Here is a 24,802-nt window from a genome sequence, read left to right on the forward strand (position 1 = left end):
ATTCGAAGATAGTTAAGTAATTTCAAATTCAAAAAAGTTTGAAGTTTATCAGCCTACATTTCACATAAATGTTACAAATTTTAAACTCACCTTGAATTATTCGGCTGGTCACAGTCTTCATGTACATTATAAAGACACAGGAAATCCTCAAGGCGACATAAACAGGTTACATTTTGAATTAGCGTTGTATCCTGGAAACACTTGGCTAAGCAAAACAAACTGTCGTTTCGAGCTCAAAGAAAGTAAATAAAAAAATAAGTACAAAGAAAAAGTGTTTGCGAAAATCAATAGTAGATGTTTTGCTACAACAGTAGTCACATGTTTGCTGAACCTTGATGGAGATAGTTTACCAAGCATTCTATAAAATTTTAAATTAATTTTTGATAAGAAAAGAACAATATAGGAACTCAAACGACAAAATGGCGGTAAGAATAATCGACAGCCTTTAGAATACACAGTGCCGAACACATGTAAAAATATAATGTCAATTATTAAAACAAACAAAATGGCATTTTAGCATGTATTTGTAACTAAGTCATCCAAATCACTTGTGGATAATCTTCCCTTAGTGTAAAATCTCAAATCATTTCTTACTATCTTAAACATCCATATTAAATTCAATTTAAAAATGGAATGAATTGAAGTAAAAAAGCCACGTGACTAAAGGACTGGCATTAAAAACAACAAAAGCATAGTGTTACTACAAAGCGAGCTAAGATCGATTAAAACCATTGTTTTTTAAGGTGGGGCGAATTGCGCTGTGGCACGGCTGCTGAATAAAAGTGTATGATGCCAGTTATTTTGAAGACCAGATCGACTGGCTTAGTCTTCCCAAAAAATAGTATTCAATTTTACATGCAACAGATATCATGATAAAGAAAGTCCTAAACAAACACAAATAAAGTTTTGATATATAAAATATTCATAGAGTAATAAAAATTTGATGTCTGTTACATAAAAAAACGATAAAAACTTAACAGAACGACAACACAGAAGACCCAAAAGAAAAAGCAGTGTGATATAAATACCAGTTTTGTTTACATCTTTGCCAAACAGGCAGCAAAAACAATGGAATATCTTTCTTCATTCTGATGGCCAAAGATGAGGATTAAAATAGCAAAATAGCAGAAATGTTGAATAACATGAGAATAACAATTTTTATCATTTTATACTACTTAATTACTGAACAAATTTGTGAGTAAAGATAAAGCCACCATATTGTGCGTTGGATTTGTTGTTCAAGTTTCCGGTCTGTATATTTATCAAATTTGGCTCCATCTCATCACAACAAACTTTATAGTTCGAAACTGGGTAGCATGTTGTGGAAAGGTGACTCAAAACATGAAAAAAATATTGTTGTTGGTTATGAAAAGTATTTCTTAAGTTCCCAAAAGTTTAAACAAGGTTATAAAATGATGTTACTACTATAGTACGTAAAATATTATTAGGAAGGAACTTATTTTTAATGTTTACTGATAAGTACATTTTGTTTAGGTAGCTATAGTAGTCATTTTAGTTATTTGTAGGATTTAGAAATCTATAAAAAATATTTTCCCGCTTCAAATTTATTTGTTGGCTGCCACAAATTAAATTTTTGCTCTTCTTACGTCCATTTTTCATCACAGAAAGACTATCAATTAATACTATTAATTAAACTTTGCATTTGCAGGACGGAACAATTTCTCTCGTTTGACGTAAGACGAATAAAAAGCTTTTTAAGACTTTGAGACTCATAAATAAATTAACATAAATGCAACAGATACCCCCAAGACACCTTATTTAATCTAGATTTCACATTCCAAAATCATTATCTCCAGCTCAATTCTCGGTTATTTTTGCTTTTTTTATCTATGGGTACATTTACAACTAGAATATCTCTTCTTCCAGCGTTAGAAAAATTTCTTTAAAGTCTCGTATGAGAATAATTAAAACTGCTGAGTTTAGAATTTCTTCTTTTAGTCATAATTAGGCTGTATAAACCTTGTATCCTTAACATTGACTTTTGTTCGCGTTTATAAGCTTTTGGAGGATTTTCATGATTTTCATGATCAATGAGATTGTTTGCGTGTTTTGAATATATTTTTCACAGAATAAGTTCTTCTAACCGCCAAAAACTAAATGTGAGAAATTATCTTTTTTGTTTTATAGTCTTCACACATTTGCAACGTGCTATTTCCCTCCGCATATACTTTACACAGTCGGAATACACACACTAACATTTTGTTATTTGTCAAATTAACTTATGAATTAACTTATTTTAATATGAATACTTGGTAAAAGAAATAGAAAATGGCAATTTGTTTATATCTTTTGTGCTTAATAAAGTTGATGGTTTAGATTCTTTCGTGGTGTTTAGCTAGCTAGGTTGATTGTTATTAATTATAAAATTTTACACTAGCATTGGTTACTACCTAGCTAGTTGGAACTTTAAACAATCTTGTTGACATATATATACACTTTATTCTTTGTTATTGGATATCTTTCATTTTTAAAACATCTGTAAATAACATTATGATTGGCTATCCTGAGCATGTTGCGACGGTGGTACGGTATTAGGCTAAAAATTGGTCCGCATCGTATTGTATATTTAACAAAATGTAGAGCAGGAAGAAAATGCAGTCATCAAGGATAAAAACATGTTTACTTCTAAGTACCCTAGAGTTTTGATTTTTTAGAAAATTATGGCCTGTAAGTAGCTAGCCAAGTTTTTTTTTAGTAGCTAGCCAGATAATATAAATACTATAAGTATGACCAGGTAAGTTGGTGTCTTTTGTCTGGTATAACTAGGACTACTGTCATTTATTTGTACCTAAAAACAATTGTATCCACTACGATTCTTCCAATTTGCCAGTTGAAAAATATAGAACCAACATTTGTTGGTAACTAAGGTCAGCAAGTACACACATTGGCTTGAACTTTTTCTTAACCAACTTCATTTTCATGAAGTGTTTTGATTTTCTGCTGCCATGGCTGGTCATGAGAAAGAGATATTGAAAAAGGCCTATTCTATTTTTCGCGCACTTGGCTGCGCAAAAAGTTGGTGCGTGGAATGTTTCTCTTTAGAAGAGGCGTAGTTCAATTTTAGATATGGAATTGTATCATTTAGTTGTCCCTGATTCCTTAACTCAATAAGATGAATTCTATCAAGAAAGTAAAAAACGAACAAATATAAAAATAAAAATATCAATTTGTGATCTGATCTGATATCAATCTTATTCTATAATTCAATAAGATGAATTCTATCAATAAAGATATAAAAATATCAATTCTTGTATTTGTATATTTGAATAATTCTCTTACTGTTCGTTCCCTAACAAATCGTTTGACATTTGAGCATTTCAAGATGTAAATAAAAAAATAAAAATTATTAATGTGCTTAATCTTGGAGATACAATGTTCCGAAAACTTACTGGGTTTGGTTTCCAATAAACTCTTTCCAATAACAAAGTATCTTATGTCGCTTCGTTTCATAACATACTTCCCCATTTTTTGACCATTCTTAATTGCAACTGAGAAGATTGTTGCACAAGAGTTTTTGTCAACATTAAACAAGTTTTAGCAGAGTGCATTAGAAACTGGAGAGGCTACCCTGGGTAAATAATAATAATAATAATAATAATAATCAATAATAATAATTGTCTTTGTTCTGTCAGCGTGTTAAAAATATTTTAGATACTGAAGCAGAAAGAACTTTTAAAGGCTTTTTCTAATTTGAGGGATTACAACTAGAGACTTTAAATAAAATGTGAAGGGAATGAAAACCATTATTTAGCTAAATTTTTTGGAAGAAAGACTGAAGAAGAAGAGTGATAACGGAAACGAAGTTCCTTAGAATAACTTTTTCTCCTTTAATAGTCGTATTTTCTCAGTGAACCCACGTAAAATCTAACATCGCATTGTTTACAAGCTCTGTCCCAGGAGTTATAAGGTTTTTTAATCGGCACAAATCGTACAAAAAACCTGGAAGGGCTGGGTACAGGATTGCTTGGTTTTCAAACCAACTTATGTTTTTCCGGAAGTACGTTATTTATTAGCTCTTTAAATCATAAGCAATATAAGTACTTTACCAGTACAATTTTTTCTTGTATTGCGAAGCCAAAAACAACTTGGTTGAATAGTGAATATTCAAGTCCTTTAAACCATGTGCACTCAACAGTAGCACTTTTCGTACGTCAAATGCGTAAAAATAACCTTTTAAAATAGACTTGATCTAATGTTATTATATTTCAAATGAGAAAATAATGTACGCCCGTAGTTAAATATTAAGATTTGTCCATTCGAGGTATAGTAACATTTCAACATCTCTGAAATATTCCACCCTCATGTACATTTTTATACATTTGGTTAATTCGACAGAAATTTATTGTCTGATAAATATTCATTCGCCCCATATAAAAAATACAGTTATTTAAATGAAAATAATTGGAACAAGGAGGCAAAGGTGAGAGCTACAGCTGCAAGAATAAATAGAAACCGTCCATGTGGAAATTGATAAAAATGAATTATGGTCGTGGTGTTGATCTTGTTGATGATGTCGATGATGTTGTCATAATGAGGATGATGATGCTGCTGTTGTCGTAATAATTACAGCATCATCTTCATCATTATTATCATCATCATCTTCATCATCATCATCAATTTCAAATGTTACTTTTTTGACACAAAATAATAAACCAGGAAGACATTAAAAATTATCGAAAACTTCTCTGGATTTGCTCTTTTCGTTTTATGTTTCTTCGTTATACTTTTTAACCTTTACCCTACGATCATATCTTGACAATTCATATTTAAGAAAAACAAAACAAAGAGCTTGGAGAGTTTGGCATGTCAAGAAAATTATCATTTATTTTTGTCTCTATATTCACAAATGCTTGCACTTTTTAGCTGTAAATGGAGAGGTGTATCGAGCAAAAATTTTTTTCGAGATATCAAGTTCTAAAGTTTGCAAAGAAATTAAATTTTATTGAAAAAAACTTTGAAAAATGTTTGTTATTTTTTATTTTAAATTAGTGTTTCGTGTATCCTTGAATAAAAACAATGGCATTCGTTACCCTGTCAAGCTAAAAATTTTCCCCATCAAGTTAGTAGATGTAAAAGTTCCAAAGTTTATATTACAGTAAAAGACTAAACTCGTGGTAAAATCCAGGGAAAAGAACAATGGAAAAAATATATGTTGTTTTAGAGGTTTTAATGAATGTGCATAAACAATTATTTAAAATTATTTAAAGAAATTTGTTTAGCCGTTGCTGCTAATGTGCAGAGGCATTGGTGTTTTTGTATGGGTGTGTTGATGGGTGGGTTGACCAAGCTTTTGAAAATTAGTTTCATTTTGTTCCTAGGTGCTCCTTAGTTACTCACACAGAAAATGACGCCAGTTATTTCCACCCATTTCCAAGTTATTCAGCTTTAAATATTAAAAGTGCAATGCAATGGCTTCACTAACTTAACTAAAACATTGACGTCGATCTAATTTATTGACGGTGTAAAGTAAAGTCGAAATAAGTAATTTGTCGTTCATCATAGTTTCCCGCTTATTTATAAAGGGAAAAGTGCATGTCACCATTTCCTCTCACAAACACACTGGATCGTATTATTATATTAGACTAGTCAATAAGCCAATTTTCTTAGAAAATAATTTACCCGTTGCCTCTATTGTGCAAAGCTTCAAATGCTGATCAAGAAAATGTTTCTAATAATATGTAACATTTACTTAAACCCAAGGTTCTTCTCAAAATGAGTTTTGAGAATTCAACAACTTTAAAAGAATATGGGCGTTATAAATTAAGATAAAAGTTGCTACAATTTTAAAAATTATTCCAAAAAGTTGGATTTTTGTAAATCTTTAAAATAAAGTCTAAAAAAAACACTGACTAGTACAGGTACACGGTGTGCCGCAAATCCAGTGACGCGCTGATAGCGATAAAGCATTTCCGTTATATTTATAAAAGTATAACATTTTCACAGCTTAAGCTGAAACAAAACACAGGCTGAGCGTGTTGTTAACCAACCATAGCAAAAAACAATCACCTGGTATTTTTTTATTTGTGGAGTTTAAGCGCTACTTATAGACAAACCAAGCCGCATATGCATATAGAAAGCTTACAGCAGTGCGCACTTTTAAGCGGGACAGCCTTATCAAATAAAAACTTTCTTGTAGCTTTGGTTTAAATATACTAAACCAGGTAAAACAATTACCCAGGATTTTTTTTGTGCAAAATAGGTATATAATTTCTTGAGTTATCTCAGTTTAATTTAAACTAAAACAGCTAGCCATCAATTTTATTTTATAAAATAAGTTTTGGGGGTATTTACAAAATAAATCGTTAGTTTACAAAAAGAAACAGTCCTGCGGAAAATGCGGAAAGTCATTAAAATGTGGAAAAAAGTAGCGGGAAATTTTTGAAATTATTTTTCGCGGAAGTTATTTCTCACAAAGGTTTGAAAGGAATCAGATCTCTCTTTAACTTTATCTCCTATGCGAGATATATACATGTTACCGACTTTTAATAAGTAAGTACAGCTAAATAGACGCAAGAGGAAAGACATTGAATAAAATCAAGCAGATGTTTAAAAGAAGTCAATCAACTCATTTTAGGACTTTACAAACATGAGAAAACGTTTAATTACATTACATACCTGAGAAAGCAGTAGCAAACTACATTCATGTCGTCAATGTGCTCATTTAATCTGTGCTTTAGTTAAAGAAAATAAATACAATTACTCCTCTTTTTTGGCTTCCAAAATGCTTGGTTGATATCAAGTTTATAATTCTAGGTGAAAGTGGCTTTATTATACAAAATTTTAGTTTGTTTGATTATTATAAGAGATTAGTCCATAAGGATGTGGAAAAAAACACTTTGGCAATTTTTATAACGTCAGCAATAACCCGTCGGATACACAATATTTTTTGTTTCGAAATTTGCTTACCTGTTGCCTCTTTTGTTTACCCCTTGAAATGCTGATCAAGAAAATGTTTGGATCATGTTACCCCTTGAAACGACGATCAAGGAAATGTTTGGATCATGTGCTTTTGACGGACGGTTACAGAGATATTGGAGTTTAAAGGTTTTTTGATGATATCGTCCTTGTATTTCAGAGTTTATCACAAAATTGGTCTTGTTTAGAACAAAAAAAAAATGGCCAGCCTGATTAGAATTTTAATATTTCCGTTAACATCGCGTGTAAGAGTCGAAGAAACTGAGTTGCAAAAACTTAACAATTGGAGAATATTTTAAGGGATCCCTGTTCGTATCAATTTTGTTGCGTATTGATTTTAGTGCATTTACCCAAAATTTATGAAAAAAAATATACGCGAATAATATTACGCGCGAGAGGTGTGTGCGCGGAAATTAATACACCTGAAAATTAAGTTCTCAAAATTTTCAATTGTAAAAAAAAAACACGTAAAAAATAATTTATGTGGAATAATTTCGTTTTGTGAAAAAATAATTATCTACGCACTACGCGTATTATTTCAAATTTTGAAATTAAATTTTATTAAGAGTTAAAATTCTAGCTTGTTGGTAATTAAGCGAATTCTGATTTTTTTTTCAAAACAAAATGTTTCATTACGAAAAACAAAATGTTTTTGAAAAAATCTTTATTTTAATGATTTTCAAAAATACTTACAGTATCTAACTTTTTTAGACTCACGAAAGTTTAGGCGCTACGTAATTTTAGTATTTTTGTGTAATTTTCTTAAACTTTTCGTAGGCAAAAAAAGTCTAAGCCTCTCAATCTGAAATAAAATTAATGCACTGAATATTCCAGGTCTTCCAGATTTCTGCAACAAAAAACATGTTTCTATTTTATATATTTTGATTGATTTGGTTAAAACTAACTAATATGTAATATGTCGTCAAAACAACAAATTATTTTACAATATGTTTACCTAAAAATATTCACGTAGAAAGCGTCCCAGAATTTTTAAAATAATCATCGTTAAGAAAGGTGTTTGTGTCTAAAGTCTGCTTGACGTCGAGTTCTGCACATATGAGCTCATTTTCAGATGGGAGTGGTGATCGAGGCGTAAAAAATGATGAGTCATGCTGATGCATCACTGAGCTGGTTAACCCGTTTTCCGCGGATGATAGTTCATACGAAAAATTTTCACTGTGCACTTCCGTCGTTGAATGCAAGAATAAGGAAGGATTTTGAATCGTCAAACATCCATCTTGCGCAAAAGAGTCACTAGGATATGAATCGAGCATAAGGTATGCTTGATTATGCACCAAGTTAGCTTGCAAACCTTCAACATGATCTGGCAATGTTATTATGTTACTAGTATTAACACACACAGGTTCGAAGTTCTCGCCACTTATGAGATTTACAAATTTAAAGTCATCGCTCGCAACCCTCCCATCTGTACCAGTGAGTGTGATAAATTGATCATGAGAAGATTTCATGTCATCACTGGTCAGGCTAATGAATTGGCCAGTTATTGGCGGATTTGTAGGCTCGCTTATACAAGCAGTGTCCACTTCGTGTGATATTTCTTGCTTAATTTTTTCTGTTGGCTGTCGGCAAATGTTTATGAACATTGGTTCATCAACATGTTCATCATCTTGAGTTGCGATTGTTTTTGTTAGGAAAGTGTGTTTCGTATCGTCGGTGTGTTTTTCTATCAGTGGAGTGGTGTGCGACTCATTTGTCTCAATAACCCGTCTTTTTATCACCGACGTCGCACGATAGCTCGTAGCTCTTTTTCTTACGTACTTGCCGTCTTTATGCAATTTCCGATGTTTCGAAAAATTTCCTGAACAACTAAATCTCGCTCCGCAATCTTCACAAGAGAATGGTCGTTCGTTAGTGTGACTTCTTTCATGCTCTGCACATTTTTCAGAGCGTGAAAATCGTTTCGGACAATACTGGCACGCAAACGGCTTCTCGCCAGTATGTTTACGCATGTGTCTTAGATAATTCGATTTGCGCGGAAAAGATCTACCACAGGTTTCACACGAAAATGGTTTATCGCAACTATGTATGCGTGAGTGCGTGCGCAAATCACCTTTTATCGCAAATGCTCGTCCGCAAACGTCGCACACATGTGGCGTTTCTCCGGTATGTCGTTGCATGTGAGAGGACAAAGTGCTCTTCTGGCTAAATGCACGATCTATAAGGAAATGGTGGAGCAACTAATAACACTACAATAATAATAGCTTATAATTAGCTTCAACACAGATAGGATTTGAGATACATAACATACAAAAGCATATAATTCTCACATGGGCAAGTTTCATGAAGTCAGCATTCACTAAAATCATTCCACATGAAATATTTCAAATTTTGTAATTACCAATTTCTCTTAAAAATTTTTAGCTCACAAAAAATTACTAACAAAATAGAAATAAAGTTCTATTTATCAAAAATAAATGAACGCCATTTATTTTTTTTGCATTTGCGAAATAAGTTTAATCAAAAGAATTAATCAGAGCCACTCACCGCAATGCTTGCATTGGTAAGGCCGTTCATCGTTATGCGATCTGTAATGCACCTTCAAAACACCTTCATAAGCAAACCGATTACCACATTGTTGGCATTTAAACGGTCGACTGATTCCATGTTGTTTGCAATGATGTTTGAACTTCCCACTACTCACAAACACTTCATTACACACCTCACAAGTGAAAGTTTTTGTGGTGCTATGTTTGTCTACTATATGTCTCTTGAACTTCTGCGCTTCCCAAAATACTTCTGGACATTCCAAGCATTGAAATCTTTTACCCCTTGTTAGTTTTTCATGGTGTATACCACTAGAATTTGATGTTTGAGAGCTGTTTTTGTTGTCATTACAAACAACTTTATATTCTGACAGAAAATCTTCAACATACTGCTTTTGAAATCTCTTGGGCAGCCTGATTTTTCTTTCCCCTCGGTTTTTTGTTTCGTCTTTGCTGCTTCCTTTGTTTTCTGTGTATTTACAGGCATGTTTTAAAACGTAATGTTTGTAGAAAGAATTAGAAGATTCGTGCGATCGTCTACAGACAGGGCAGGTAACCACTTTTATAACTTTATGTGTGAGTTGAACATGTCGTAAAAGTTGGTGTGGTGATAAAAAAGATCTTAAACAAAACCTGAAAGAAAAAAAAAGTAATGGTACATATGTTTGCTACTAAGAAATTTGGCAATGTGACATAATGATTTGTTACAAAAAAGAGTACTGCAGAGAAGGTGCTCCAAAAAAAATGTAACTGATGATATTTTTTAAGCTACAACTGAAGCTGTGTAATACCAACACCTGTCAAAAAAATACGTATTTAACATATTAATCTGATTCTGAACAGTGAAGTGGTGGTGAAACAATGACCTCTGACATTGAAAGTTAGAAACATCCATCCAGATCAGCAGATTAACAAATAAATAAAACACCAACATAATATGGTAAGCACTCACTTGCAGGATTGGCTCATCTTCACACTCTCCTCTGTCACTGGTGACAAAATATATTGTCCTTCACTGTTTATCAACAAACGATACGTTGCAGGAAGTTTCATCGTTCTTACTGGATGTGGGTTCAACACACACATCTTTAGTTGTCTGCCATTTTGTTTGTTTTGTGTCGTTGCTGGGATACCATTGTTAGATATCTTGTTCAAAGAAATCATTTTCTAACATATGCATACATACTAAAAATATAATCCTTACAAATGAAAAAGGGAAAAAGTGCGTTGTCTCGATGAAGGATGTTTTTTCCATATAAATATACGTTGACAAAAATTAAAGAAATAGACATTTACTAATAAAAATTGCAGTTATTTTTATTTTCTTCACTTTATATATGACTAGTAATACAATCTCTTACCGCTTAGTTAAAATAAGGAAACAGAAAAGTTGCATGAGAACATGTAAAAACATAGCAATAGGATTAACATTTAAATGGAAAAGAAAAAAGAAAAGGGTGCAAAGCAAAAAGTTACTACAAGACATAAAAAGGAGGAGAAGGAAAGGGGCGGGTGTGCTAATAAATGTGACTTTTTATATTACCCTACAATATGCTTTTTCTTTCTAGTGAAACCAATGAAATAGCTCAGTAAAAATAAAAAAAACATACAATTCTACATGTGAGTGGAAATAAATAAAAACAAACAAACAGCAATAATTAATACCAAGTAAGTAAAAACTCTTTTTTCACTAAAACTATAAAATAAATAAAAATTTCTCACTTTTATCAAACACAAACATTTGACTAAATATTATTACATAGTAATAAACAAATATAAATTAAATTATATAGCCGAGAACTTTTTAACATTGAGGAAAATGCATAAAACTCTTCATTTCTCTGTCTGTAAAAATAATAAGACCATCGGGTGGTATACACATTTAAAATTTTACCTAGTATAAAAAAGGAATTTACATGTAAGGTCTGACGAAACAGCAGTCAAACACCCTAAAATTTTATCTGAAATACTTTTTTATATATTAAAAAAAAATTTAGTCTTCTTCATAAACATCATCCCATTCTTGAATTCTAAAATAACACAAAAAACTAAGCATGTTTCGAATATAGCCCTTATCAAACGGGTTATAATCAGTAGGGAATTTCTTTAGATACGATATCCTTGGTCGTGACATAAATTCCCAGGTTGTTTGAGCTGTAAACATCATATACGAGTGACAAGCCCACAGTAATGCCACTACTAACAACATGACTGCAAGAAATATTGTTAAAATTAAATACATCCAATTGTGTTCGAACCATTTTCTCCATTCCAAATCCCGATTGAATGCGTGAACAGTAATATAAACAGTCCAGCTCACAACACAAGTTTCAACACCAAGAAAGAACAAGAAAAACTTGTGATTGCGTTCACCTACACAGTTGCCAATCCATGGACAATGATGGTCGTATCTCCGTACGCAATGTTTGCACTCCTCGCAGTGCTTCGCTCTTAGTGGTTGTATAATGTTACAAAAGCCACATCTACGTAAACGCAAATTTCTTGCACTTTTTTCTAACATGGAACAAGTCTCTGTGGATTCTAAGTCATGAGACGTTGTCAATATTTGAGACTCTTCCTCTTTGGAATTAAAAATAACTCCAGTTTCAGCGTCTATTGTATTGTACGTTACAAATCCAGGGTCCATAAAACTGCACACAAAATACATTACGGTACCAACTGATACAAGAGTCAAATAAAATGCCACATAAAATAGATGACCATTGTATAAATCTTGTTTTAATGTGGTGTCTTTTAAAAACATGATGAGTAACACCAGACCTGTCAGAAATAAATGAAAGAAGCGTGCAAGCCATCTATCACTTGATTTCATTGCCATATTTTAAAGCATGTAACCTCTTTAAATTGTTAAAGCAACATTCTTTTATAACCTATAATGCAACGTGGCCGGTAAGCATATACATACACATTTTACATTTAAACAGCAAAATGTTGCAAACACAAAATTCAAAATTGTGTCTTTTTGTTCAAGTTTTTGCTTTTGGGAATGTTGAAAACTCTATTTGCAAAATTTTGTCCCTTAAATTTTTAAGTCTGTTATTAACTGAATTATTTTCAAAAGAATTAAAAAAATAAAAATATTTGGCACCATGCATATTTTCTTTTACAAAAACTTTAGCTTTGAGCCAATAATGGTGCATTTGAGCTTTTAGATTATTTACCATTGGATAATCAAAATGATATTATATTTCTACATCCTATTTTTTCCATTTGTTAAATTTTACGTCTGAAATTTTTTTTTATAAACTACATCCATGTAAGTTTATGCTGTGCACATTGAATAGTTTTTCTTCAGTAAATTCTCTCCTTAAAAAAACTTGTGCCTTTAAAGAAAAGGTTTTTCTTGACAAATGTAAAGTGTCATGGAAAATGAACAGACTGAATTACATTAACAGAATGGTGATTTCCAACTAAAAAAGATTCTTCTGATTAGAGTAAATTGCTTTCATTAGCAGTCTTTAAATTTCGTTATTAAAAAGAAAGAGGACCTCAAAGCAAAACAACAACATTTACATAAACAGAAATTTAGTTAACATTCTAGTGAATAATTGTTCTTCATTTCACATCTAAACTAAAAGTGTTCTTCACAAAACCAACTAAAATATTCAATACTTGTTTTTTCACAAGCAAACCACCATGTCCCTGCAATAATAACATTAATTCAACATAATCTTGTGCAGTGATATTTGCTCGTATTTGAGCCAGCTCAGAATAAAGTTTCTCTTTCTGGTCTGGAGTAAGCTCTTTGAGTACAGAAGACAATGGTTTATATGCACCCCACATTTTAAAAAACGCAAAACAACTTCCTATTATACCACCAAAAAGTAAACCAACTGGCCCCAGAAGCAGACTAAATACGAAGGCTATAATTCCAATTAAAAAACTTCCAAACATGCTTCCTTTTACTGTTATTTTCAAATTCTCTGCATCGGAAACATGGCCTAATGCCTTCATCCAGTCATCACAAGAAACAGGCATTTTTAAAACTGAAAGGAAATAGTTATAGTTTTCACAACCTAAAAAATAAGCAAGAATATCATATAACCATTGACTACATTCACTTCAAAACCCAATAGTTTGACTAGTCACAAACACATGCAAGGCTGTCAGAACAAAAGACATAACAGCCCCTGCAAAATTCTCAGACACAGTTAACATGTTCTTACTCACATTACTTACATCATTATCATCATCGTCATCATTTTTATCTTAACATCTGTTTCAATGCTAGCATGGGTTAGACGGGGTAAATTAATGACATTCTTCCAATCTAATTTAGGATGTTTTTTTTTTGGGAGCCTGATCATGCTTGTCCTATAACCTCCTGCCAAGTTTTTCCCATTCTTCCTCTGGGCTTTACCCCAGCAATTATGAAGTCACTTTCTTACCTAATTAACCTCCTCCGTTCTTTCCAAATTTTAAATCCAACTCAGAATCTTTACATATGAATAACCTCTCAAATGCTACGAATACTTAGCCTGCTTCTTAGCTCATCTAAACTCTTTCTGTCTTGTCTACATTTCATTAAAGCAATTAATCAATCTATAATTTCAACATCATCTACAGTTAAACATCATCAAAGCATTAAGGTGGCAGTAATCCTTTTTTAGCTGTCCAAATAGCTGAATTTTTTACTCAGTGTTTTATTTATACCATTTTTTTTTACTATTTCCTAAAAATATAGGCCTTAATACATAATAAAATGATTTTAACTTAACACTAAAATTGCTGAGTCAGCAGAAATTTTCTATTTAAAAATGTATCATAAACAAGAAAAAAATCGGCTTTTACGAGCTCCAACTTTTTGCAATCTCATTATCTTTCATCAGCTTCTGTTTTTAAATGATCCTTGGGTTAACCCTGTTAAAACGGTGTGCGAAATTTTTTTGTTCATTCTTATTTTTTTAACAATAGCCTTCTGTTTTTCTCAATAGAGATTCTTTGTTAGCATACCCTGCTGCATCGAATGCTGTCAAAAGAAAAATATACCAAATAAAAAGATTTCCACACACCGTATCATGGATGCAGGGTTCACCAACATGTCTGAAAATTTTAAAGTAAAACGAAAATGCTATCGAAAGTTAAAGCTCGTGCAGTGTAGCTTAATGAAAATCGTCTTAAATTTCTACATAGTGCACCATTTTTGTTGTTATTAACGTTTCTCTTTAATACTTAGGTCATATCTTTCTGCAAAATTTCACAAGCACATTGAATTAAACTATATTTGGCAGAACTAATTAATTATTCATGAATTTTATTTTAAAGAGGAATTGTTGTGGTTGAATATTTTTGGCAAAAGATAATAGTATTTTAGCCATAAAATCGTGACAATTGTGTTATAACAGAAGAAATATAGATATATAGTCTGAAAATAACCTTTCATAACTAATAATGTAAAAAAAAAAAATTCCGATTTTATAAAAGGGTTACTGCCACCTTAAGGCCTCTTTTTGGAGTATAGTTGCAACATTGTTGTAACATACAAAAGTTTTGTTTAGATTTTGTAATTCCGAAAAAGTTTTAATATGGGGGTTAGGGTCAGTATCCGTTTTCATGTGGGGGTTAGGTTCAGTATCCATTTTGATGATGTGTGAAATGTAGTGGAAGATGAAGGATTGCGATAAAAATTATGAAATGGGGGGGTTTAAAATGTAAATGGGGGTCAATTTTTTGGTGTGGGAATCTCAGGCAAGTATTGCCACCATTTTAATTTCTAAATAAGCCTTAGAATAATTAACAAATCAGAGAATTTAGACTTTACTGAAAATCTTAGCATCTTTTCACTGTTATATGTTCTAAATCTAAACTACATGCAAGCTAAATGTATTTAAATTTTAAAGTCAAAAGATGCCTCTAGCGTATACCACCCTAATATCGCTACTTTTCTAGAGTTTTATAAAAATTAAGCAGTTATCCTGCCGAACTGCATCATTGTTGTGGATTCATAAAGTTCTATCTTTCAACAATTTAAAATGGTTTTTCTGGCTCTTCTGGCACTCTCGGGCTCCCAAAATTTACTTCTGCTTCAGGCCGTCCTGTCATCGCCAAGTTAGTCCTTATATTGCCACCCTCTTAAAATACTAAGAATTTAGAATTCAACTTCAGAATTCAAACATACCCTGGTATAAACATATAACATTCTAATTTGGAGCTCTCAGTTTTTAGTATATCTTGTTTTAAGTGTCTTTTAAAAGTTGAGAGCTTTTTGCCTCCAAAAATTTGACCATTTAGTCGATTAATTTTAATATGCATCATAAACTGTGGAAAAACAAAAAGATCTCTGAGATAGAGTTAATTCACATTTGTGCATCTATTTTACGAAAACAACAATATATAGATGGTGTGAATCACGTTTTCTTTCTAGTGTAGATATTAGGATGATGATAATAGGGCGGTATATATGTTTCCTCCTGAAAATAAAGTTTGAAATGGACTGGACTAGTCCACGGCTTACCGGCTGCATTATTTTTCCTGTCAATTTGCGTCTAACTCAAAATAATTTGTTTCTTGAACTTGATCCAAACCTAAACTTGACCCAAACCTAAACCCAAACACATAAAATCTTCAAGACCTACAAATAATAATGTGGTGGCTAGTTCGTATCCACAAAAGTAAATTGTCAAAAAATATTTTTTTCTGACGGCAGTAAAGTTATGTGTGACGCAATGCCCTTGTCATTGGTCAAAGCACAGAAAGAAAGTTATTAGAGTAAATTTATAAATATACCTCGGTTTTTTATTCCAGATTTTGCAATTTTTTTAAAGAATTGTTATTATTACATTACACAATATTTTGACTGGTAGCAGTAAGATGGGTGAGTTTTATCGAGTTTTTTATTGGCTATATATAATTAATACTAATATTTTCTTCAAATATCAAGCAATGCTGTTGTATTTTTGTATTTCTAATGAATTAAATATTTCTCAGAAGATAAAATCTAAAGAATTATTTTCTTCAGTAGACCTTCAGGTTAGGACTTCAGTTAAAATTATTATTTTCATAGATTTCACATATCACAATTTTCTTCTGGAAGTGTGAATTTTTCTAGAAAAAAGAATTGTTTGGATATCCAACCTATTATTATTTTCATGGAGCTTTCAATAGTTAATTAACTCAATTTTTCTAATAGCAAGTGCGCCAGCTAAAACACGTGTGAGTGAGCGAGCTATATTTATGAAAATAGCCAAAGATTATGTTCCAAAGAACATTGGACCTATTCTAAGACCAAAAATTAAAACATAAGGAGTGGATATGAAAAAAAAAATGGAATAACAAATGTTGTATTGACAATGCTGTGTAATGTAGTACAAAGAATTACTATGTATTGTGTATATGTAGGTTAATAGAATACTATCCATTTTATTTGACGTGGTAGAGGTATTCGTATATTGTTACATTTTATTTTATATAGATACAGTCGATATGTATGTGAGTGGGTTACTTCGGTAAAACTTACATAGTAATTGAGGTTAAGTTATCTAGGTTCTTGTGTCATTTTAGCACAAATATCGCAGTATCGCTGCTTCCCAGGAATTTCATAACGGCTTTTCCTATTATGGTCCCACTCAATATCTTTATAACAATATGACAGTAGAAATCCAAAAACAAAAAAACATGCAGATATACTTTTTTGAAGATGATGTTGACAAGGAGAAAGGACTTTTCATGGCAATGTCATGCAATTGTAAAGAATGGTATAATCGCCGTTGTGCAAAAAATTCCTTCAAATGTCTCTGAATCAAATAATCCGAAAATTTTTATAAAAAAAGACCAGAAGAAAAAGGGTCCTTCCAAAGGAATTTGTGAAGGTGATACTGTGGTGAGACGGAATTCAGAACATAACAAAAATTATCGACCTACTTTCGGCCGATACAAACTAGCCACCACCAAATAACAAATCCAAAATCTATTTTCCTTCAGTAAAATTTTGCCAACTTAGAATTTGTGTGGACATGCCGACCTAGGTGTTTGTTGGTGAAAGCAAAGAATAGATTTTGGTTATATAGGTAGCATATACTGACCAAATTCCGTGAACGTCTTAATTCTGTGATTTCACCTTTGTCAGTAACTTTTACTGGAACCGAAAATTGTGCATTTTACAGAACGGACAGCCTAAACATAGGGTAGATTACACATGGGAAAATTTTTGTGCTGTGGGGAAATGAAATTTTAATCTATTGTTACCTTTTTAATCATTGCCTAATATATATCTAACAAACCTATATTATTATGAAACTAGACAGACCTATATTATTATGAAACTAAACAGCCTGGAGAATATTTTAAAAAAATAAAAAATATTACCATGTGTCCCTCTGGTAATTCATGTCAACAAGTTTCCTAATGTCACCTCTGTTTTTGAGCATCAGAAAAAGGTACATAACGATGTTTGTGGCGCCGTAGATTAGTGGTTATAGCTCTCTTACTTTGTGCGGGAGACCGGGGTTCGATTCCTCTTGACGGCGATTCAACATGGGCGAGTGAATGTTACCATAGCCCTGGGTTAACCCAAGCCATGTGAGGGAAATTGGGAAGATGGCACACTGTGTGGGCCGTTGGATGTTGCTGGGAGTTGTCTAGTAGAGAGCGGGCTCTAATTGGGTCTGCGTAGCTCAAAATGAGCATTAAATACTCTAGGACTCTCCATCTACGCCATGGCCCCTCCTGGAAATAATAGACAGGGTATATCCCTCGATATTTGTGAGGCTAGCCATGTAAAATATGCACATATATCTATCTATCTATCTATCTTTCAAGCGGCTACTGCTCTATCTGGTACAAGTCACTAAGTATTGGAACCATTTTAATCATAAAATAGACTTTAGAAATAATTCCAGTGAATCTCACATTGGAAAAAACCCATCACGGAATTAAGATGCAAATCACAGAAATAGGGTGTTTTTGACAGTTTCTTTTTTGCTCGGCCCTGTGCGCGCAAACACCCACATTGTTTGCAAGCATTTTTGAAAAGTTGTTTTTAGAGATGATTTATAGTCAAAACCATGAAGTTATGTGGCAAGCGAAATTGCCAGATTGTCGCTAGAGCTGTTTGTTTAGCTAGATATATAATCACGTAATTAGGGCGGTATATAATACGCTGTCTTAGATTTTGTCCTTTTTTTCTTAATTAATAAGAAAACTGCTCTACCAACAAATAGCATATATTTTTATCAACTTTGCTGTGACGGGCAAATTCCCATGGATTTTCCACGGGCTAATGACTTAGCTATATATTCAGTAATATTTTTTCTGAAACAGAAATTAAAGAAAGTTTCAGAAAAAAGTTCAGGAGAAAAGATTTTCGTCGTCACAAAACGTCGTCACTAACAGTATATATTATTACCAATGAAAAATTAAACCAAGAAAGTAACAATATAAAAAATATTTGCAGCTCTGTGCGTGATTTTTAAAACTATTTCTCTTTCCCTACAAAATTCATTTTAATTCGTCACTACCGTCGCTGCCATCTTTACCAGTTCAAAATAAATACGTAAATTCATAAAATTACGCAAAAGTGATCTTTTTGCCCTGAATCATTTAGCGCATCAAAGCGTTTTGGCCGAGGTGGGATCCCCTTCCCTGGGGAGTAGATAGAAGGGGGTTCACCGAGACCTCGAGCGCAGGGCTTTTTTACATATGGGACAGAACCTGAAAAATGTTTTTCAGTCTCAATATAAAAAACCTAAGGAGCCTCAAGGACGAGGTTGCCAGTTAAAATGCAGGATAGCTAAAGATGTAGGGTAATGAGTACACAGTCATATGGGTTCACGCCCATATGTGAAAGAATATGTATTGTGGCGGTTACTGAAATGCGTAGTAACAAATGCGATGATTTCAAATCGAGAGTTGATCTAGGTGATCTAGGTGTGAGATTCCTAAGTAGCATTTTATTTTAAAATTTCAAACTGCTTTTGGAAATAAATAGCGACTAAAATGGATTATGTTTTGTCCTCATCCTATGTGGTTTCCTGGTATTAATTCAGCATCCCGGGACCAGGGGACCCTGCAGACCAAAACGAAGTCTTTATAACAAAGTGAAGGAATTTATCGCAAATATAGTAAGCATGTTTCGCGGATAGCGGATAATGTTGTGGCAGTTGACATACAAATCCATCGATGTTTTAACCGCCCAACATTTTTTACCTAACATCTGATATATAACTCCAAAATTTTGGTTGTCATTATGTGTGAACGTACTTGAAAGACAAAATTTCTATAACGTGCGCGATTCCAGAAGTAGTTTCAAAAGTGCTATTTTAAGGTAGATTCCAGAAAGTGTATTCCAAAGCTCAATTTTAAATTATGAAAACAGGGAGTGCTTGTGAGTCTAAACGCCTAAAAGTTGGTGTCCTGGCCTAAGTTAAAACTTCAACTATTGTAAGGCAAATGGCGGAAATTTTATTTACGCCCAATAATGACATCAGTAAATGGGCTACGCTTTGCTGCGCAAAAAATGGTTCCAAAAGTGCGAATTTAAAGTAGATTTCAAAAAAGGATTTAAAAGTTTTGTTCTAAAGTTTAAAATCTTTAAAAGAGGCAAAGCGCATAACAAAAACCATTTTAATTTAAATACTAGAAAATTTTGAAAAGCAAATCTTAGTTAAATTAACTCCATATGCAACTACATGTTTACTTGGCCTCAACAAGACCGTTCAAAAGAAAAAGCCCAATAAGACCTGGGGCTTTTTATTGTACAGCGCGTAATTTTTTTATTTGTGTAGACACAAGACTTTTGTTGTATGTAATCTAGAGTAATATTATATTTCTGTTATAAAAAATAATCTTTGAACAACCTCTTACCCACTTCTGAATCGCACTTTTCCACTGGCAACCTATCCTTTGCATTAAGAGAGTCTGGAATCTAGCTTTTTGCTTCAAATGTATAATTTACACGTTTTCATATGAGTAAGCTGTCTATAAGAAAGAAGTACTCAGACTTTCAAAGATTAAAAACTTCGAAACTTAATTTTGTTGTTGATGTGAAAAAGAGGTTCGCCTAAAAAAATTTTGCTCATGTTTTCGTAAAAATTTGTATAAGAATCGTTGGTTATATTCTTTACGTGCCCCATTACATGAAGCCAGTTAAGCTAAAAGAGTTTAAAATCAACAGAATAAATTAAAATATTAATAGTGATGTGGTAGTATTTTAGAATTCATTGTTTTCATAGTTTTATAACTTGTAGAATATTCTGTTAGTACCGGTCTCCATTTGAAACTTTCTGATATAAAAAGATAGGTTTACGTCCGAGGTTGGTATATTTAAACAATTGAATCTTAATAACAATGCCTATTGTTTATCTGTCAAATCGGTAAATAAATATTAAAACCGAGCTGGACAGTAATATATAATTGTTCATCATGAGTTTATGTTCGTACAAATAAATTTCATGTAAAGTGTTCAACTCTGGTGATTCATGAATGATAGGGGGATGGGCATAGCAACAACACCTAGCATTGTATATATCTGCGCGAAGAAATATTTTACACCGCTTCTGTCTGTTTCATACAAAGGTCGGTGAAGAACTGTTGAACACTTTTAACAACCATGCCAGATGTAAGTGTTTACAACCTCGTGAATTTCTTTTTTTTTTCTCACTAAGTGTAAGCATATAACAAACATGATTATATACCTCGTCTAATCTTTTTTAGAACTTTTATTATAAAAAAAAGTATAACGAAGTTATAATTTTATTCTTTTAAATTCGCCTTTCTTTTGTCTTGAAGTTTTTAAACAAAATACTTAAGTTCTTAAGGCGTCCTTTTTTTATTTTTTTATTTTAAACCACAAAAGTATCATATTGTTAGGTTCCAATTAATTCGTAGAATTAAAGAGAAATAATCTTTAATATTTTTATAGCATTGCACGAAATGTGGAAACGCTATCCACGATACCACGGTCACGTTCGAAAAGAAACCGTATCATCCCGAATGCTTTATTTGCCATCAATGCAGAAAACAGTTATCAGGTAATGTTCTTTTTTGTTATTAAAGTCTACCATTTTGAAAATAATCAAACACTTTTCACAACAACATTTGATGTTTAAGAAAGTCATTATATATTTATTGTTTACAAATTACATAGCAACAAAATTATTTTACTTTTCGTAGTGTAAACACGATTTTCTTTTCTCTGAATGTAAACACAGCCCACGTATGCAAACAGAAAAAATTCTTGTATTTAAAGTACAATAAAAAAGTACAAGCATGCTAAATATTAAACATTTATTAATAATGACTGATATGACGAAAGACAGCAAGTGTTAATCGATTTATGATGTAGATAAATTACCGCCATTTTTGTGTTACCACAGCAACAGGAATAACAAACTCCGTAGAGATCTCATTGCGGACGGAACACGGAACGTGTCATCTACACTAAGCGAGATATTCCAAATTAACTCATTATGAACATTTTGATTGGCTGGCCGACTAGTGGGAGGAGATTTGTTCTGCTTGAAATGTAATTCCTAAATTTAACATTAAAAGTTTTATTCTTTTTTGTTCAAGAGAGTGCCAGATACAACTAAAGCTTTTTCCTGTGCACTCTTCACATAAACGTAATTAGTAGTAATACAATGTAGGCCACGATATTAAATATCTAGTTTTCAGTTTCCCTTGTACATAGACCAATCAAAATAATTTCAGTATACTGATGCACAACAACAGGCATACATAAAAATACTTTAAAACGCATCCTTTAAATCAAATTATTTTGGTTATAAACGCACTGTGAAGGAGAGTATGATTTAAGCCGTTACGTAGAGCTCTCCCTTCCAAATTTACAGGAGATGAAATCTACCAACATGAGGGAAACAACTACGATGCTGAATGCTACTCCAAGTTTCATGCTAGAATCTGTGGAAAGTGTGAACAAACCCTAGCTGATCCGAACATCACTTATGTGACGTACGGTGGTCAAACATTCCATCCAGATTGTTTTACATGTCAATCTTGCAATAAAACACTAGCCGGTAACCTACACGTAAATAGTACTGAGTCTATCGATAGATTTTTATTTTGAACATGAAAAACCTTACTCGTACCATTTTCTGCGCATACTTAACCTTGTTCACACAGGGGTCTTTTTCTAATTTTCGATATTGAGACTACGTTTTTTTAGGAGCGAGGTTGGCGCAAAGATATGCAGTTGTTCAAAATGATTTTAAGCTTTTTCACTATTCTTGTTTATTAATTTTAAATTATTTCGGCCACCTTCAATAATTTTACTTTTTTTGATAAAGCTGAGTGTTTTAAAGTATTTTTTGACAGAATTTCGTCTTTATATCATTTTCACTTTCATAACTTGATCTGACGTAGCTGGTTAAATAATTACGAAATAAAAACATATTTAAATAAAATGAAATTTAGCGCGAATAGGCGAGAACTAACAGGCGGGGAATTATCTTTTAATCCTGTTGCGCGAAAATTGGTACGAATAAGGTACCTTGTTTAACTCGCTTGTTTTTTATTATTGACGAAAAAAAATAATGACCAGATAAACTTGCAAAATAAAAGCAAAAAAAAAAAAATATATTAATTACATTTGAAGTGGTACAATCCATCAATCGATAGAATCAGTTCTAGAATCTGTCCCTGATGTTATCTATGGATTTTAATTTTTTTATCACGAAAGTTCACCGAAAACTGGTTTTTCAACAACTGTACGGTTGGTCATTTTCCCACCAAATAACAATTTTTATGGGACGCTCAAATTTTCCTCGAGCACATTTGTGTTAATTCAAAGGCAGGAGGTTGAAACTGGCGGTTCATTTAACTGCTTACTCAAGAAACGTTAAAAAAAATTAAAAAAAAGTAAATTTGCAAATTGACAGGGCAGGATTTTTAATATATAAAGCATTTAAAAATCTCCATGCAGAATCCAAAAAATTGTCCTGATAAGAAAAAAGTCCTGATAAGAAATAAAAAGCATGTAAAAATCAGTAGCTATTTAAAAAAAATCTAGGTTTTTGTAACTTTCGTGTTTAAAAAATTAAGATCGACAATCCAGTTAGCAGTTGTGTTGAGTTGAAGTCGTAAATTTGCTGCAGGTAAATCCATCTACAAACATGAAGGGCACAACTACGATCAGGAATGCTATTCAACATTTCATGCAAAAAAATGTGCTGTCTGCTATCAAGCGTTGGTGGATCCAAAAATCAAGTACGTCACGTATGATGGAAAAACATATCATCCTGATTGCTTTGTCTGCCACAAATGCAAGAAAACATTGTCCGGAAAGCAGTTCTACTTGGTAGATGACACCAAAGTGTGCGAAGATTGTCATTGAAGTATTTCTTATCAAACAGATCAACTACTTTTTAATCATATATACATATTTTTTAATCGAGAATGCATTGTGACGTCTTGTGGATGTTTGTCACATCACAACATGTTCATGTGATAATATTTGAAGAACTCAATTAATATATAGTTAGTAAAGATATACATGTTTTAAGTGATTATACGTTCTTAAATAAGTATAGACTATTTATAACCTCTTTCCCGGACTCTAGTGTGTTAACCAACAGCTACGGCTGCCTCGTAATGGCGCTTTAGGGAAAGAGAACGGGAAACGAGGTTGCGCTGTAGTCATTAATAAGTATTTATTATTCGCCAAATACGGTTAGTATGCAATTATAGCTACTATGAGAACTGGGCATGAGTTTGCTTAAATTGTTTAATATATATATAAATATAACAAGTTAAATAATATTTGGATGCTCCAATCACACGGTTTGATTATGTTGTAATTTTCTTAATTTTAAAGATAATAAAAATTTGTCAATGTATTATTTCCAATTCTTTTCTTAAATGTGAAGAAGTAGCGTTTCTCGTTTATACAGGAAACGAGAAAAGCTTTTCTTGTTGCATTACAGAGGTAGAAGCGTTTCAACACCACGGACAATTATTCCATGATTACTTCGCGACTTCTTCCAAGTACTGTGGTAAATGTGACCAGGCATTGGTAAACAAAGGCAGCAGCTACATAACATTCGAGGGGGTCACCTACCATCCAAAGTGCTTTGCTTGTCGAAAATGTAAAAAACCGCTGCACGAATTAAATTTTTACATAGTGGAAGAACAAAAATTTTGTGATGAATGCTATTGTTAAGGGAAAGCAATAATTTTAAATCCAAAAGAAAAAATAAATGTGTAAAAGGCTATCGATAAAAATGGACACGAGTATATATAAACTCACACGGCGTTAAACTTGAATCACTGTTCAGTACTTCAATTAAAGAATATTCAAAGTGAAAGCTATTTAATAACAAAAGTGGTGTTAAACTTTCAACTTTTTTTAGGCAAATCCATCTACAAACACGAAGGATTTAACTACGATC

At 32.4% G+C, this 24,802-nt stretch overlaps 5 protein-coding genes across 5 annotated transcripts; 2 read left to right on the plus strand and 3 right to left on the minus strand.

The window, feature by feature from the left end:
- Window positions 1-7,798: 7,798 nt before the first annotated feature.
- On the minus strand, window positions 7,799-10,652 carry LOC130612164 (endothelial zinc finger protein induced by tumor necrosis factor alpha-like). The gene is made up of 3 exons (XM_057433462.1): window positions 10,393-10,652; window positions 9,442-10,073; window positions 7,799-9,112 (listed from the first exon to the last, which is right to left on the minus strand). The coding sequence occupies exons 1-3, from the start codon at window positions 10,602-10,604 to the stop codon at window positions 7,902-7,904; spliced, it is 2,055 nt and encodes a 684-aa protein (XP_057289445.1). The 5' UTR covers window positions 10,605-10,652; the 3' UTR covers window positions 7,799-7,901.
- A 303-nt stretch (window positions 10,653-10,955) lies between these two features.
- LOC130612166 (palmitoyltransferase ZDHHC12-B-like) lies at window positions 10,956-12,406 on the minus strand. The gene has a single exon (XM_057433463.1). It carries the CDS (start codon window positions 12,277-12,279, stop codon window positions 11,434-11,436), a length of 846 nt encoding a protein of 281 aa, XP_057289446.1. The 5' UTR covers window positions 12,280-12,406; the 3' UTR covers window positions 10,956-11,433.
- Window positions 12,407-12,878: 472 nt separating this feature from the next.
- LOC130612167 (protein C19orf12 homolog) lies at window positions 12,879-13,543 on the minus strand. Its single transcript, XM_057433464.1, has one exon. It carries the CDS (start codon window positions 13,437-13,439, stop codon window positions 13,017-13,019), a length of 423 nt encoding a protein of 140 aa, XP_057289447.1. The 5' UTR covers window positions 13,440-13,543; the 3' UTR covers window positions 12,879-13,016.
- A 7,311-nt stretch (window positions 13,544-20,854) lies between these two features.
- On the plus strand, window positions 20,855-24,250 carry LOC130662571 (four and a half LIM domains protein 2-like). The gene is made up of 4 exons (XM_057461465.1): window positions 20,855-21,015; window positions 21,319-21,427; window positions 22,247-22,432; window positions 23,510-24,250. The coding sequence occupies exons 1-4, from the start codon at window positions 21,007-21,009 to the stop codon at window positions 23,746-23,748; spliced, it is 543 nt and encodes a 180-aa protein (XP_057317448.1). The 5' UTR covers window positions 20,855-21,006; the 3' UTR covers window positions 23,749-24,250.
- LOC130612780 (PDZ and LIM domain protein 7-like) lies at window positions 23,811-24,573 on the plus strand. Its single transcript, XM_057434136.1, has 2 exons — window positions 23,811-23,858; window positions 24,229-24,573. Exons 1-2 carry the CDS (start codon window positions 23,811-23,813, stop codon window positions 24,571-24,573), a joined length of 393 nt encoding a protein of 130 aa, XP_057290119.1.
- The last annotated feature ends 229 nt before the right edge of the window (window positions 24,574-24,802 follow it).

Source organism: Hydractinia symbiolongicarpus, chromosome 10 (assembly GCF_029227915.1).
Source record: "Hydractinia symbiolongicarpus strain clone_291-10 chromosome 10, HSymV2.1, whole genome shotgun sequence".
NCBI classification, from domain to species: domain Eukaryota; kingdom Metazoa; phylum Cnidaria; class Hydrozoa; order Anthoathecata; family Hydractiniidae; genus Hydractinia; species Hydractinia symbiolongicarpus.

Excerpts from the sequence above, each read along its gene's own strand:
- LOC130612167 (XM_057433464.1), bottom strand. The coding sequence starts at position 13,439 with ATGCCTGTTTCTTGTGATGACTGGATGAAGGCATTAGGCCATGTTTCC.
- LOC130612166 (XM_057433463.1), bottom strand. The coding sequence starts at position 12,279 with ATGGCAATGAAATCAAGTGATAGATGGCTTGCACGCTTCTTTCATTTA.
- LOC130612780 (XM_057434136.1), top strand. The coding sequence starts at position 23,811 with ATGCATTGTGACGTCTTGTGGATGTTTGTCACATCACAACATGTTCAT. Across the intron at positions 23,859-24,228 it reads TCACATCACAACATGTTCAT|ATAATAAAAATTTGTCAATG; the intron begins GTGATAATATTT and ends TTAATTTTAAAG.
- LOC130662571 (XM_057461465.1), top strand. Across the intron at positions 21,428-22,246 it reads ATGCAGAAAACAGTTATCAG|GAGATGAAATCTACCAACAT; the intron begins GTAATGTTCTTT and ends CCAAATTTACAG. Across the intron at positions 22,433-23,509 it reads TTGCAATAAAACACTAGCCG|GTAAATCCATCTACAAACAT; the intron begins GTAACCTACACG and ends AATTTGCTGCAG.
- LOC130612164 (XM_057433462.1), bottom strand. The coding sequence starts at position 10,604 with ATGATTTCTTTGAACAAGATATCTAACAATGGTATCCCAGCAACGACA. Across the intron at positions 10,074-10,392 it reads AAGATGAGCCAATCCTGCAA|GTTTTGTTTAAGATCTTTTT; the intron begins GTGAGTGCTTAC and ends TTTTTCTTTCAG. Across the intron at positions 9,113-9,441 it reads TTACCAATGCAAGCATTGCG|ATCGTGCATTTAGCCAGAAG; the intron begins GTGAGTGGCTCT and ends ATTTCCTTATAG.